Genomic DNA, 15,853 nt, shown 5'->3' on the forward strand with positions numbered 1-15,853 from the left:
AAATTGATGGTATGGTGTGGTATATGGGGTACAAAGATAGTGGGGCCATTCTTCATCAATGGAAACCTCAAGGCCACTGGATATGCGAAATTGCTACATGATGATGTGTTTCCCTCTTTATGCACTGAAGCTGGCACGTTCCCTGAGTTTTTCCGGCAAGATGGTGCACCACCACATTATGGGTGTCAGGTCCGAGCATTCCTAGATGAACAGTTTCCTGGAAAGTGGTTTAGGCATTTGAATGGCCCCCAAGGTCTCCCGATCTGACCCCCTTAGACTTTTATCTTTGGGGTCATGTGAAGGCAATTGTCTATGCTGTGAAGATACAAGATGTGCAGCACCTGAAACTACGGATACTGGAAGCCTGTGCTAGCATTTCTCCTGCGGTGTTGCTATCAATGTATGAAGAGTGGGAGAAGAGGGTTGCATTGACAATCCAACACAATGGGCATCACATTGAACACATTTTATAAGTGGTAAGAAACTTTTTATAAGTGGTCAGAAACTTAAAAACTTAAATGTAAATAACTCATGAAAGAATAAAGTTACATTAAAACCAAGAACATCATTGTTTTTCTTGTGAAATTCCCAATAAGATTGATGTGTCACATGACCCTCTTCCTATTGAAAAAACAAAAGTTGGATTCAAAATGGCCAATTTCAAAATGATGGCCATGGTCACCACCCATCTTGAAAAGTTTCCCCTCTCACATATACTAATGTGCCACAAACAGGAAGTTAATATCACCAACCATTCCCATTTTATTAAGGTGTATCCATATAAATGGCCCACCCTGTAGTTTAACTCTGTCGTTAATTGGTAAAGGAGACCTATGGGCCTTACTACATTGGGGCCTTTATGATATTACATGTAGCCCAACACTTTTCCTGCAATAAGCACAAGGATTGAGGTAGATTGGGTTGAAATTAAACAAAAGCATGAAGCAGGTTGCGCTGTTATCCTTAGGTCAAGTTTGCTGAGTTTATTGATCAAAATATTGAGTCAGTTGGTTTTTGCCCAGAAATTAGCCCAATTCAATGCTGAAGATATCTATGTATTAACATTTTATTATATTTTTTGTCTATGTTGCACAGGAGACCTATAATTTGGGGGTGGCTGCACGCACGGTAGAAAAAAAAAAAGCATCAAGAGGTCAGAAGCATTCCTTCTTCTATAGCAAAGCGTTCTGCCATTTTGAACACTAGCAGAGGTTTATATATCTGGCCAATTGACAGATACTTTCCCCTAACTGTCAATCTTCATATTAATTTGCAATATTCTCTGTTTAATTACACAAATATTCTAATTGCTTATTAAGATTGACAGTTAGGGGAAAGTATTTTTAGAATGGTCAGAATAGAGCATGTGACTTTATCAGCCAATCCCTCTTCAGTGTGGAATATATGAAGCTCTGACCTAGTTAAAAATGTTGCAACAATTTTGTTTGGAAGAAGAGATGTTGCTGGCCTCTCTATGCCCCTGCCTGACCTGCACCCCTGTGTAATATAGATAAAAGTTATATAACACAATGATAATACATTATGGGAAGTATATATGTATGGAATAAGGGATACAGCTGGCCTCTCTGTGCATCTGTCCACCCCATGAGCTGAAACTGCAGACAGCTGCCCCTAATTCACAGCAACTCTATCAGCAGCGGTCATAAGTTGTTCTATTCACTAACAGTTTTCTTTTCTACAGGTTGACATTGAATAGAACAACTATTGATCGGGACTAACAGCAAAAATTCTCTCACCCCTGCCAGTGCAGAGGCCAGTATAGGCTAGGATTCCACTGAGGTTTTTTTTTTTCCCACCAGCAAAAACACAAGGAAAAACTGCAAGAAAAACTGCCACAGCTTTTTCCTGCATTTTGGCAGTTTTTCTGGCGTTTTTACCTTTGCGTGGAAATTGCATTTTTACCCCTTTGGCAATTTCTCTGCAGGCGTTTTTTCATTGGGTACCACAAAAACAAAAGAAGATGCAGTAGGGATGTCTGAATTTGTAGGGAATTATTTTATAGAATATAAAACTAAATTCTTTTTTATTTATTTTTGTATTTCTTCTATTTGTAATGTTTGATTTTACTTTTCTTTTTTTTTTCTTTTTTTGTGGCTTTATAATTTTTTTAACACCCAAGAATGGAGTTTACATTTTATTCTATTTTGCCAGAGCAGAGAAAACCATTAAAGGGGTACTCCAGTGGAAAACTTTTTTTTTTTAAATGAACTGGTGCCAGAAAATTACACAAATTTGTAAATTACTTCTATTAAAAAAATCTTAATCCTTCCAGTAATTTTCAGCAGCTGTAAACTACAGAGGAAAATTTTAAATTTTTTTAATTTCCTTTTTGTGTTGTCCACAGTGCTCTCTGCTGACACTTGATGTCGTATCAGGAACTATCCAGAGCAGAAGAAAATCCCCATAGCAAACCTATGCTACTCTGGACAGTTCCTGACACGGACAGAAGTGTCAGCAGAGAGCACTGTGGACAACACAAAAAAGAAATTCAAAAAGTAAAGAATTTCCTCTGTAGCATACTGCTACTAAAAAGTAGTAAAAGGATTAAGATTTTTTAATAGAAGTAATTTACAAATCTGTTTAACTTTCTGGCACCAGTTCATTTAAAAAAAAAGTTTTCCACTTGAGTACCCCTTTAACTAGACCACAGTAGCTGCAAAGGTCACAGATTAAATATGTGGTTAACCACAATTAATTTGCATTATAAGTAGGTCAATTGACTGTGGTTTACCACATATTTAACCTTTGACCATTGTAGCTACTGTATATTGATAATGATTATTTCAGCTCTGCGCTGTAAAGAAAAGGATTTCAATCATTTTCTTATGTATCACAAAAATAAAGAAATAAAAGATGTAAAACTGCTACCGTGGCCATGCCTGAATTTGTAGGCAACAACATTTAAATGTTTAAAAAAATATATTTTTTTTAAATTAAAAAGCAGTAAACTATTTTTGTGAGCGGGGCAGGGAAATGAGAGCCCCGGCCAGCCGATATTAACATGTAAAGCAGCCTGTGAAGATGAATAGAATACTGTAACATAGTATTACAGTAAAGGTTAGAATAGACAAATAATATTCTTAGACTGGTGCTTTATATATATATATATATATATATATATATATATATATATATCATTAAATTTTTCTAGCTGCAATGTTCTGCAGAAATAGTTTACACTGCCATGTGTGGAAGGTTGAATCAGCCTGTTGTACAGTTCTGCCTGAATTTTTCTAAAATGTTTTAGTAAGGGGGTATAGTGACTAAAAGTACCACTATTAAATATACTAGGTTTATGTACAAAATACACCCGTACAGCATATGTACCATTGCGCAATTGCGGCCTATTTTTTATGCAAGCTGTGCCCACCAATTTATGATTTAAACTTTTTAAATAATTGACCGGATCTTAACAAGAGCAGTTAGCAGAGCAAATTCTGTCATTGTAAAAGACCTAGAGGGAAGGGGTCTGTGAATTAAAACCTGTGCAGAGAGAAATGGGTGCAGTTGCCCATAACAACCAAATTACCTCTTTAATGCAATCTGATTGGTTCTATGGGCATCTGCACCACATTTCTTATGCACAGATTTTGATAAATCTCCCATCTAAACCCTTTTCCCAGAGGTTCTATTGCTTGCGCTTATTGCAGGAAAAGTGATGGACTACATGTAATATCATAAAGGCCCCAATGTAGTAGGGCCCATAGGTCTCCTTTACCAATTAACGACAGAGTTAAACTATTCATCAAAGAGACTATTTACCCATCTTCCTCTTCACAAACCCTCTTCCTCCTAACCCCACCTTGCCTTCGCATTTCAACACCACTGCAAATGGCCATTTTTCTTATCTGACATAAACCTTGGAGTTCTCTGCATCTTGTATTCTTTTATATAAGTCTTATAGAGTCCCCTTTGCCCTTATTCTCCGCTGCACGATTTCTCCCTCAGATAATATGAAATATTTTAACTTTTTATCCCAATCTGGGATAAACAGGGTTTATCTTCTTTCGAATAATATCCTATCCTGATCGGGGGATTTTCCCTTCACCTTGCCAGTTTCTGTATGGGGGCCATTAACTTTATTAAGGGGTACTCCAGCCCACAAACACTTCTCCATAACATAGGGGAAAAGCGTATAGGGGCAGGAATAGCAATTTAACATAAAGCCGCCATCATGAACCCTATATCAAACACGGCTGTTTGTTTGGCTTGTTCATTACACTGCAGTTGGTTCTTCTCCTACTATCGCTCTCTTTCCTAGCTGCAGGTATTACAATGCTGCATTTTCAGAAACTTCAATAAACCAAATCGGTTGTCTACTCGACATTTGTCTAACTGCAGCTCATGGTTGTGGCAATCAACCTAAATATATCACATCTAGCATTGTATCCACATCGGTGCCCATGGCTTCTTCAAGACATATTCTTAAAAAAATGCTCTTCCTTTTTATTATTATTTTTTTAACCCCTTAAGGACACATGACGTACTGGAACGTCATGTGTCCGCTCCTGATCTATAACGCGGGGCCCCGCGTCATAGTGGGTCGGGCCCGGCCTCTAACAACGGCCGGGACCCGTGGCTAATAGCGCGCGGCATTGATCGCTGTGCCGCGCGCTATTAACGCTTTAGACGCGGCATACAAAGTTGAACGCAGCATCTAAAGTGAAACTGAAACCATGCCGGTTAGCTCAGTGGGCTGTTCAGGATAGCCGCAGCGAAATCGCGGCATCCCCAACAGCTTACAGGACAGCAGGAGGGTCCCTACCTGCCTCCTCGCTGTCCGATCGCCGAATGACTGCTCAGTGCCTGAGATCCAGGCATGAGCGGTCAAGCGGCAGAATCATCGATCACTGGTTTCTTATGAGAAACCAGTGATCAATGTGAAGGATCAGTGTGTGCAGTGTTATAGGTCCCTATGGGATCTATAACACTGCAAAAAAAAAGTGAAAAAAAGTGAATAAATATAATTTAACCCCTTCCCTATTAAAAGTTTGAATCACCCCCCTTTTCCCATAAAAAAAAAAAACACAGTGTAAATAAAATTAAAAATAAACATATATGGTATCGCCACGTGTGGAAATGTCCGAATTATAAAAATATATCATTAATTAAACCGCACGGTCAATGGCGTGCGCGCAAAAAAATTCCAAAGTCCAAAATAGTGCATTTTTGGTCACTTTTTATATCATGAAAAAATGAATAAAAAGTGATCAATAAGTCCTATCAATGCAAAAATGGTACCGTTAAAAACGTCAGATCACGGTGCAAAAAATGAGCCCTCATACCGCCCCATACATGGAAAAAAAAAAGTTATAGGGGTCAGAAATGACAATTTTAAACGTATTAATTTTACAGAGCTGTCTGCTGACATCATGAGCACAGTGCTCTCTGCTGACATCTCTGTCCATTTTAGGAACTGTCCAGCGTAAAAGGAAATCCCCATAGCAAACATATGCTGTTCTGAACAGTTCCTAAAATTGACAGAGATTTCAGCAGAGAGTACCCCTTTAAGATTTGTCACAAGTTCTGATTTGTTTTTTCTTTTTCTTTTTAATTAAATGAGAATTCTGTGATTAGACAGACATGTCTTCTTGAGATGAATAAAGTAGAGCAGATTTGTCAAATCTGTCCAAAAGAAAGACAGTTGCCTATAATAACCAGTCAAAGTTCACAGCAACTTAAAATATAATATCCAGCCATTTTCTAAATAGCTATTTATCCCTCCTACTGAGATTCACATTATTTGTGGCTAAGGAATACACTACCAGTGGGTAAGAAATTTACTGTCACCTTTGCATCAACTAATTCTATACTTTTTTTTTTAAGGATGGGGAGGTCATTCATTCAAAGGGTGGCCTAGGCAGAAACCTGTCTCTTTTGTACACATAGAATATTTTTTCTAGATAACCCATTTCATAACATTGAAAAACTCCAGGGTGGCAGGAGTAGATAAAAATAAATGACTTCCTATTTGTGTGAACAATGAACATGAATCTCTGGGCAGCAGGACCGGCACAGTTGGAACAGCATTGATAGAGGATTGGCAGCAGGTGAGTACAGTTTTTTTTTATTTACTCCTGCCATCCATAGCAGTTGTAAACATTTAAAATACTTTTCTGGATAATACCAAAGTATGCTAGAGTCAGATGTGAGGTAATTTATCCAATACCTAAAATCCGTATTTAAGAAAATCCCCATGTCCCAGGGAGGCCTGATCAATGTATATTAGTTATGAGCGCTCAGGGAAGTAACATGACACAGCACATACTCCAATGTACTATGAAAAAGGATTTCACTTTTATTTGGTTACACACATTTTATACACATGTAAACAATAGGAAAGCTATATGGTTATAATTAGAGATGAGCGGATTTTTGAAAAATTTAATTCGTCGATTCACCGAATTTTCCGAAAAAATTTGGTTTGATCCGAATTTATTTGTGGCGAATCACTATTAACCCCTTTATGAAGCAGGATGTAAATGTACATCCTGGTGAGCTGGTACTTAACGCACCAGGACGTACATTTACCTCCTATACATAACCGCGAGCATCAGAGCGTTGCTTGGGTCATGCGCGGCAGGTCCCGGCTGCTGATAGCAGCCAGGGACCCGCCGGTAATGGCCAACATCCGCGAGTGCGCGGATGTCCGCCATTAACCCCTCAGATGCCGTGATCAATACAGATCTCGGCATCTGCAGCGCTGCGGTCACTAAAATGGATGATCGGGTCGCCCACATCGCTGTTGTGGCGATCCAGAGCGGCAGATGGAGGTCCCCTCACCTGCCTCCACTGCCTTCCACGGGTCTTCTGCTCTGGTCTGAGATCGAGCAGACCAGAGCAGAAGATGACCGATAACACTGATCAGTGCTATGTCCTATGCATAGCACTGAACCGTATTAGCAATCGAATGATTGCTATAATTAGTCCCCTATGGGGACTATTAAAGTGTAAAAATAAAAGTAAAAAAATAAAAGTAAAAAAAATTTTGAAAACCCCCTCCTCTAATAAAAACGTAAATTGACCCATTTTCCCTATTTCACCCCCAAAAATTAAAAAAAAAAAAATATATATATATATATATATACATATTTGGTATCGCCATGTGGGGAAATATCCAAACTATTATAATATAATGTTAATGATAACGTACAGTGAACGGCGTTAACATAAAAAAAAAAAAGTCAAAAATTGCTTCTTTTTTTTTTACATTTTATTCCCCCAAAAAATTGATAAAAAATGTATTAAAAGTTTTATATAAGCAAATATGGTATCAATAAAAAGTACAGATCACTGCGCAAAAAATGAGCCCTCATACTGCTGCATATACGGAAAAATGAAAAAGTTATAGGCCTTCAAAATAGGGGGATTTTAAACGTACTAATTTGGTTAAAAAGTTTGCAATTTGTTTTAAGCGTAACAGTAATAGAAAAGTATGTTATCATGGGTATCATTTTAATCGTATTTAACCCAAAAGAATAAAGAACACATGTCATTTTACCATAAATTGTACGGCGTAAAAACGAAACCTTCCAAAATGTGCAAGATTGTGGTTCTCTATTTAATTTCCCCACATAAGTAATATTTGTTTGTTTGCGCCATACATTTTATAGTAAAGTGAGTGATGGCATTACAACGGAAAACGTAAAGTCCTTAAAGGCCCAAATGGGCTGAGTCCTTAAGGGGTTAAAAACAGCTATTTCCAGACTACAGAGAGCCCCAATAGGGGTGTAGAACACTTTGCCTTGTCATAACACGATTAGGGAGTGTGCTGTTAGTGAAATAATACTGTTATTCAGTATGACATGCAGATTACAGGCATCGCCATTAGAATCACTGCTGCACAGCGGCACAATGACAGATCCTGGTAATTGGAAAGAGCAAACTTTAAATCCTTTTTTGAGGACCAATTGGAGGGCAAGTCTGGTGCCAGCAGCTGCAGTAATTCCAGCTCCAATAGTGTATAATTGCTGCAGTGTATAAGTTGCTGCAGTGAAAAAGCTCATACTTGTATCTTAAAATCAAGCTGGCGATCCGACGAGAGGACAGCTACCGCCTGTCCCAGCCACTGCCTCTCAGTGCACCCCCATGCTCATGACCACTGTGTCCACTTGAAAAGGGAGGGACTGCAGCACCAGCAACTTGGACAGGAGCACATTCAGCTTCTGCGCCGTTGGATGAGTGGGTGCATACTGCTGTCTCTTGGACATCACTTCGCTGATGGATGGCTCCTGGAGTGACTGATGAGAAGTAGGAGGAGCAGGAGCATCTGGACCGACAGAAGAGGTGTATGACAAACAGCTCCCTTCGGCTGAGGTGGTGGAGCCTTGGCTGGCTGAAACAGGGAGCAACGTGCCACTGGGTGATGCAGCAGGCTGGACCGAAAAGGCTGCTAAAAATTAAAGAAGCGATCTGATTGGTCGCTATGGGCAACTCAGCAACTTTTCCTCTGGACAGGTTTTGATAAATCTTCCCCTATGATTCTAAATGCCAACAAATTTCAACAGAATGGTTGAAAAAGAAAAAAATCAGAGGGTTGCAATGGCTTAGTCAAAGTCCAGACCTCAACCCACTTGGAAAGTTATGGTGGGACTTCAAGGGACTGTGCAGAAATCAATACCCACAAAGCTGAAACACTGCAAAGAGCAGTGGGCCAACATTCCTCCAGAAAGATGCAGAAAATGATTACTTATTGCTGCTATAGGTGGTTCTACAAGCTATTGATTCATGGGGTGTACTTAGTTTTTCCACACATGACTTCTCAGTTTTGGCTTCATTCTTGTTAAATAATGACACGGTAGATTATGACTCTATTAATGACTCTGGATGACTGTCATCTCCAGCCTTTCCTAGTATCCTGTTCGCCTCTAGACAACAGCTGATCACACAAGGCTTGGCTTCTTCTTCTTGTCTTCCCTGACAAGCCAGCCTCTGATAATGTGTATGGTCCAGCTGTACGCATCGCCGCCCCTATGATCAGCTATTGTCTTAAGCCGAACAGGATCCTGGGAAAGGCTTGAGAAAACAGTTATCCAGATGAATGCTTAACCTAGGGGGATCAAGAAATTACAAAAAAGAGGATGATCCACCCCACACATGTAAAGCAAGTAAAGCACTTAATACTTATCTTGGCATCACAGGCACGATAAAGGAAAGTTAATAAAAGTGCTGTCACGTACCGGCAGGACTGGTAGTGGATCCTCTGGATCAGAGAGGCGATGGCGCGGGTTGTACCAGAGGACCGGTTCTAAGTGGTTACTGGTTTTCACCAGAGCCCGCCGCAAGGCGGGATGGACTTGCTGCGACGGTAACCACCAGGTCGTATCATCCAGTAGCAACTCGACCTCTCTGGCGGCTGATATGGCATGGTACACAGGGAGCAGGCAGGAGCGTAGTTGGACGTAGCAGAGGTCAGGGCAGGCGGCAAGGGTTCAAAGGCGAGTAGGCGGTAGCAACGGGTTCGGCAACAGGCAAGGCAATACACACAATATGGAACACTTTCTCAGAGGCACTAGGGCACAAAGATCCGGCAAGGGCAGGAAGGGGCAGGTGCCTTTTATTGGGAAGGGCAGGGGAAGTGAGGAACCAGCGCACCAATTACTGGTGCGCTGGCCCTTTAAATTTACTGAAGGCAGCGCGCGCCAGGAGGCAGAGGTGGACGGCGCAGGGAGCGGGGAGCCAGGTAAGTGGAATAGGGACGCGGCGCGTGAACAAGGACCAGCCGTCACGGCAGCCGCGTCCCCGACACAAGGGAACCCGGGCTCCCGGTCAGTGTGACTGACCGGGGGACGCCGGGATCCCGAGGCAGTAGGCCGAGGAAGCGGGCGCTGCGGTCTGGGGAAGGGGACCGGAGCGCACGCTGTGACAAGTGCACACACTGTATTAAGTATTTTAATAACTTTTCTTTTTTTAACCTTTTTTTTATTGATTTGTAACAAATAACTATAGAACAAAGAAAACAATAGACCATATAGTAGTACAAAAGCAATAATTCGTACAGCCAGTGGGTGTATAAAGCTTGAGCTATAGCCACAGCTGGTACAAAAATATACAGTGACAAATGAAATAAGCAATAAATCCTGTCAGTGAAATGATTTAATGTACTGAGGACATAAATCAATGAGATGATATATGAAAAAAAAAATAAGAACAAATTGAACCAGAGATTACAGGTATAAGAAAAAGGAGTCTCAATTTCCCTGAGTTGCTATTCTGTTGCAAATATGGTTCAGGGATGCCAGGCCATACTAAACATACAGGTAGACTTTATTTTTTATTTTTAGAAGAGTATGCTAACTGGAGAGAGGCAAGTACTTCTATATGAGGAACTACTGTAAATTTATCATATTGGCTTATCATCAATTTAGCTAAAAAACCTGTCATAGTGAAAAAAAAGTGATATGTTACTCAGTACCTAATCCTGATCTTGTCCATACAGTATAATTTATGTGTCTAGGACCTATATATCTCTAATAAATAGCATTTATATGTTGCTCACTTACTTTGTGTTCTTGCCTTATGGAGGGGGCATGTCCCTCACTGTGATGACTCATCTGCTCTGAGTCTGGGAGCAGCCTGGCAGTCTGCAAATCCCTCCACAGTAGTTTATATTCATACACTTTCTATCTGTTCCAAGTAAAGCTGGATGCTAATCAACATAGCTGTCACTATGTGTGTCATTCAGCTTTCACAGACTCCTGAATGTCTGATCAGGTTATTTGTCATTCAGGAGTCGGAAAGCTTTGGCTGTTCAAGCATGCTGGGAGTTGTAGTTTAGCATTGCAACAGCTGGAGTCTCAGTGTTTGTAAAGCACTGTGTTAGAGCAGTGTTGTCTTTAGCTGTTGCAAAACTAAAACTCCCAGCATGTCCACACATCCTTAGTCTGTAGTTTTGCAAGAGCTGGGGGCACACAGCTGGAGAATACACAGCTCTAAAACAGAGTTTTGCAAAGACTGTACTTGTAATTTTTTTTTTAAATAAATGTATATTTAAAAAGTCATCTTTATCAGTAGTACTAGAAAATATAAAAAGTTTTTCATAATGACAGTGCCTCTTTCACCCCTATCAATAATAGTGCAAGCTTCGGAGATAGGGTAACAGGTATATTTTAATTACTTTTATTATACTAATTATTTAGCTTACAATGTTTAAATAAACAAATAATTTTATCCAGATGAGAAGTTCTGTGGAAAGGGGTATTCTACTGGAAATGTTTTTTTTAATCAATGTGTCTCAGAAAGTTAAACAGATTTGTACATTACTTCTATTTAAAAATCTTAACAGGACTTATCAGCTGCTGTATGTTCCACCAGAAGTTCTTTTCTTTTTAAATTTTTTTTCTGCCTGACCACAGTGCTCTCTGCTGACACCACTGTCCATTTTAGGACTGCCTTTGTATACTTATAGAAGTGTATGTGTCGGTGCTCCTGCATCTCTCTGGAAACTCTGTCCCTTTTAGGAACTGTCTGGAGCAGGATAGGTTTGCTATGAAGATTTGCTCCTGCTCTGGACAGTTCCTAAAATGGACAGAGGTGTCAGCAGAGAGCACTGTGGTCAAACAGAAAGGAAATTCAAAAATAAAAAAACTTCCTCTGGAGCATACAGCAGCTGATAAGTCCTGGAAGGGTTACGATTTTTAAATAGAAGTAATTTACAAATCTGTTTAACTTTCTGACACCAGTTGATTTAAAAAAAATGTTTTCCAGTGGAGTACAACTTTAAGGCCTATAATAGGCTGGGTCTGAAGGGGTTAAGCACTTTGTTTTTGTTATATCATAATTCCTCCGGATTTGTGGCAATACTTTATTGACTGCATGGATCAAAGCCAAAAAAGGCTGTATTTTAGGCAGACACCAGATTGATATATTAACAATCCGTGTCTTCCTTTTCAAGCAATCACATTCTTACATCGCTCACATAATCCTCATGTGATACTGAGGATTTCATGGCCATTAAATGATCACTTTTAGACAGGAACAAACCAAATGGAGGGAGGTGCGAGGGAGAGAAGGATCATTCGGAGGCATGGAATAACAGGAAATCCTAACCACTAAACTAGGTAAGATGATTTTCTATTAAAACATGCGCAACAACATGTTTTATTAATTGATATATATATATATATATATATATATATATATATATTATTTTTTTTTTAAATATAAAATCATAATATCCTAATTAGGACATAAGAAGACAATTCTTTTCAGTTTATGGTACATTATTGTCTATGTTTGTTACGTAAAGTTAGGTATGAGTGAACCTTTCAAAATAATTATATGCCACTTTATATTATGACATATGAAATAAAAACAAAAAGCAATATTTAAGGTTTTCTTTTTTCCCAAAACTCATCAGAATATTGTGTTTTTTGTGGGACTGGAAAGCAGTTGTTAAGAAGGGATTTGCACTAGCAAGTCTATAACATTTTGCTTTAGTGATATTTTATGTTTTCCTTTAGGTGTTATAAGGCATGTTTGCATACACCACTATTACAAGATAAACAGATGATACAGAGTATTCAGTATAAATACATACATACAGGGCTAGTGTTATATGCCTAGGTTTGTCTGGTGCCGAGTGTACCTACTGGACTTAATGGAGATCTATGTAAACATTATAATTGTGTGGGCTAAAGGGAGGCCACTGTTGCAATCGTACACAATGGACCACGTACATTTGCATATAAATGAAACACAGTCTTATATATATATATATATATATATATATATATATATTTTTTTTTTTATTACCACCACGTATTACAAAAAGAAAAAACGAATAATACAATATTTTATACAAATTTTAATACCCTACTCCAACAGTCTTTTATATTGATATTACTTTACAGTTTTAACATGAAACTACAAATGTTTGGAGCTGCGACATGATGCAGAATAATCACGGTTACATATTTTGGATACCTAAGGGCATCTACTTTCAGTTCTTATTTCAGGTTTTGCAGACATTTTAATATGGATTCAATTATGAATCACCTCTATCCAATATAGAAGACCCAGTCAGTGAAATCATACTGTTTGTCTCTATCTCCTGTATTACAGACAAGTATCATCTTTCTAATAATTTCTGAAATGCCCTGGTCTAATGGAAGAAGTAATGATTGCCAGCGTTTTGAATGGTAAGTCTTTTTTAAATAATTATTTAGAAAAAATTTATAAACTAACAATCTGGAACTTTTTAAACAAAAAGTTTAGAATTCTTTGTTCTTTGCTTATGAAGTGCTTTTATAATATTCTATAATAACTTGTGCATACCTATTATAGTTGATGTGGCATGCATGGGTTGTTTTTCATCTTGATTCCTATTTACCAAAATATGGTTTCCTAATGCAGCTTACATTTCCCGTGATGAAAATCGGTGAAATATGGTAGATCTTCTGTCCTCCTAAATCACACTATAAAGTATCATATAAAATACATCTTATGACTTTCTCTTTTTTTCCCTAACAACTCTTATATACCCCCTTAAGGACCAGAAGTTTTTTTCATTTCTGCACTTTTGTTTTTACCTCCTCCCCTTCTAAAAATCAAAACGCTTTCAATTTTCCACCTACAGACCCATATGGGGCTTGTGTTTGCACCACCAATTGTACTTTGTAATTACATCAATCATTTCACCACAAAATCTAAGGCAAAACACCCCAAAAAAATATTTGTTGGTCAAAGAAGAAGAAAAAAAACGCCATTTTGTAACTTTTGGGAGCTTCCAATTCTACGCAGTGCACTTTTAGTTAAAAATGACACCTTATCTTTATTCTGTAGGTCAATACAATTAAATTGATACCCAACCTATATAGGCTTTATTTTGTTTTACTTCTATTGAAAAATTATAACTTTTTGCACCGAAATTAGTACATTTAAAAATGTCCTCTTCTGATCCCTATCACTTTTTAATTTTTCCATGTACGTATTTGGTACCATTTTTGTTTTGATAGGACTTTTTGATCGCTTTTTATACTTTTTTTTAAGGGTAAATAAAATGACCAAAAATATGCAATTTTGGACTTTGGTATTTTTTTTACATAAACACCATTGACAGTGCGGTTTAATTAACATAATATTTTTATAGTTCGGAGATTTATGTACGCGGCGATAGCAAATATGTTTTTGTTTATTTTTGTTTACAAATTATTTTAAACGGGAAAAGGGGGATGATTCAAACTTTTATTAAGGTACAGGTACGCCCTACATCCTTAAGGAGAAACAGGAGAGAAGATGTCAGGCTGCATCTCACAGGACACTATCATGGGTGTCCACATACACTTTTATGTCATCCATTTTTGACAATGTCGTGAAGAGAGAGACATAGTATCACATAAAGCACAGGCCTGCAAAGAGTTGAGAAACCTGATGCAAAAGCTTAATAGAAGAAGCAAGCTGCCATTGCCTGATTTGAGTGTTGCAATTTCTAATCTGTTTTTATGTTAACACTAATGAATGTTCATATAAAGTGATAGGAAAAAATATTTGACCCCCCTACTGATTTGTACATTTATTCACTGACAAATAAATGATCAGTCTATAGTTTTAATTGTAGATTTATTTGAACAGTGAGAGACAGAATAACAACAAAATATCCAGAAAAACACAATTCATATAAGTGATGACTTGATTTGCATTTTACTTATTGAAATAAGTATTTGATCCTCAATCAGCAAGATTTCTGCCACTCAGTCAGGGCCGGATTATCATTGGAGCTTTTGGAGCTCCTGCTCTAGGCTCCGCATGACCAGGAAAGAAAAGGGGCCACCCTGTCCCTCTGCATCATGCAGGTCCTGGTCGGCAGTCACTAAAAATCAGGGATCTCCACACAGAACATAATGGCAGTGACTGCCTGATCAGGACCTGCTTTGTACCTTCTGAATGCTGGAGGGGATGATTGCTTTGAGGACCTGTGGTGATGTCACGATCATGTGACTTAAGGGCGGAGTTAAAGTTCCCAGAGCAGCCAGGAGAGTAGTGTGGGAAGTTCTTCCTGCATTCTGTTGGTGTTAAGTCACTGTATACAGAAGTGTTTCCTAACCAGGGTGTCATCAGCTGTTGCAAAAATACAACTCCCAGCATGCTAGAGGCACCCAGGTTGGAAGACACTAATATACAGTATATACATGTGAGCTCCAGAGCTGCACTCACTATTTTGCTGGTGGAGTCACAGTGTATATCAGTGTTTCCAAACCAGGGTCCCTCCAAGTGTTGCAAAACTGCAACTCCCAGCATGCCTGGATAGCCAAAGCCTGTCAAAGGCTCTTTAGACATGCTGGGAGTTGTAGTTTTGCAACATCAGGAGGCTAGTGAGTTCACTGTGTACATACATTACTTAACATGTACTGATTCTGAGTCATATCATGTATTATACTCCAGAACTGCACTCACTATTCTGCTGGTAAGGTCACTGTTTACATACATTACATTCCTCATCCTGTACTGATCCTGAGTTATATCCTGTATTATACTCCAGAGCTGTAATCACTATTCTGCTGGTGAGGTCACTGTGTACATACATTACATTCCTCATCCTGTACTGATCCTGAGTTATATTCTGTAAATCTTTTATTGGAAAAATATAAATCATAACAAACAAAGAACCAGCACAACTTTGCCATAATGGAAAACAACAAAATGAAATAACAAACCCATACTTTTCAAGAACAAAAATCCTGCCTAAACGGCCAGCCCAGCTTTTCCTAAAAATACTAGTACTACACCAAACATAACCAAACACACTCACATGCATGCATACCTAATGTGCAAAAACCAAAAATAAAATAGCATATTTAGCTTTAACTAAAAAAAAACACCCAAACTTGGGAGA

At 38.6% G+C, this 15,853-nt stretch overlaps 1 protein-coding gene across 1 annotated transcript in view; it reads left to right on the forward strand.

Moving 5' to 3' along the window:
* The first annotated feature begins 12,050 nt into the window (after nt 1-12,050).
* Nucleotides 12,051-15,853, forward strand: part of NYX (nyctalopin) — a 58,311-nt gene continuing 54,508 nt past the window's right edge. Inside the window, exons 1-2 of the mRNA XM_056560715.1 lie at nt 12,051-12,080; nt 13,084-13,160. Coding sequence (XP_056416690.1) covers nt 13,127-13,160 — 34 coding nt within the window. The 5' untranslated portion in view covers nt 12,051-12,080; nt 13,084-13,126. The remainder of the gene's footprint in view (nt 12,081-13,083; nt 13,161-15,853) is intronic.

Source organism: Hyla sarda, chromosome 2 (assembly GCF_029499605.1).
Source record: "Hyla sarda isolate aHylSar1 chromosome 2, aHylSar1.hap1, whole genome shotgun sequence".
NCBI classification, from domain to species: domain Eukaryota; kingdom Metazoa; phylum Chordata; class Amphibia; order Anura; family Hylidae; genus Hyla; species Hyla sarda.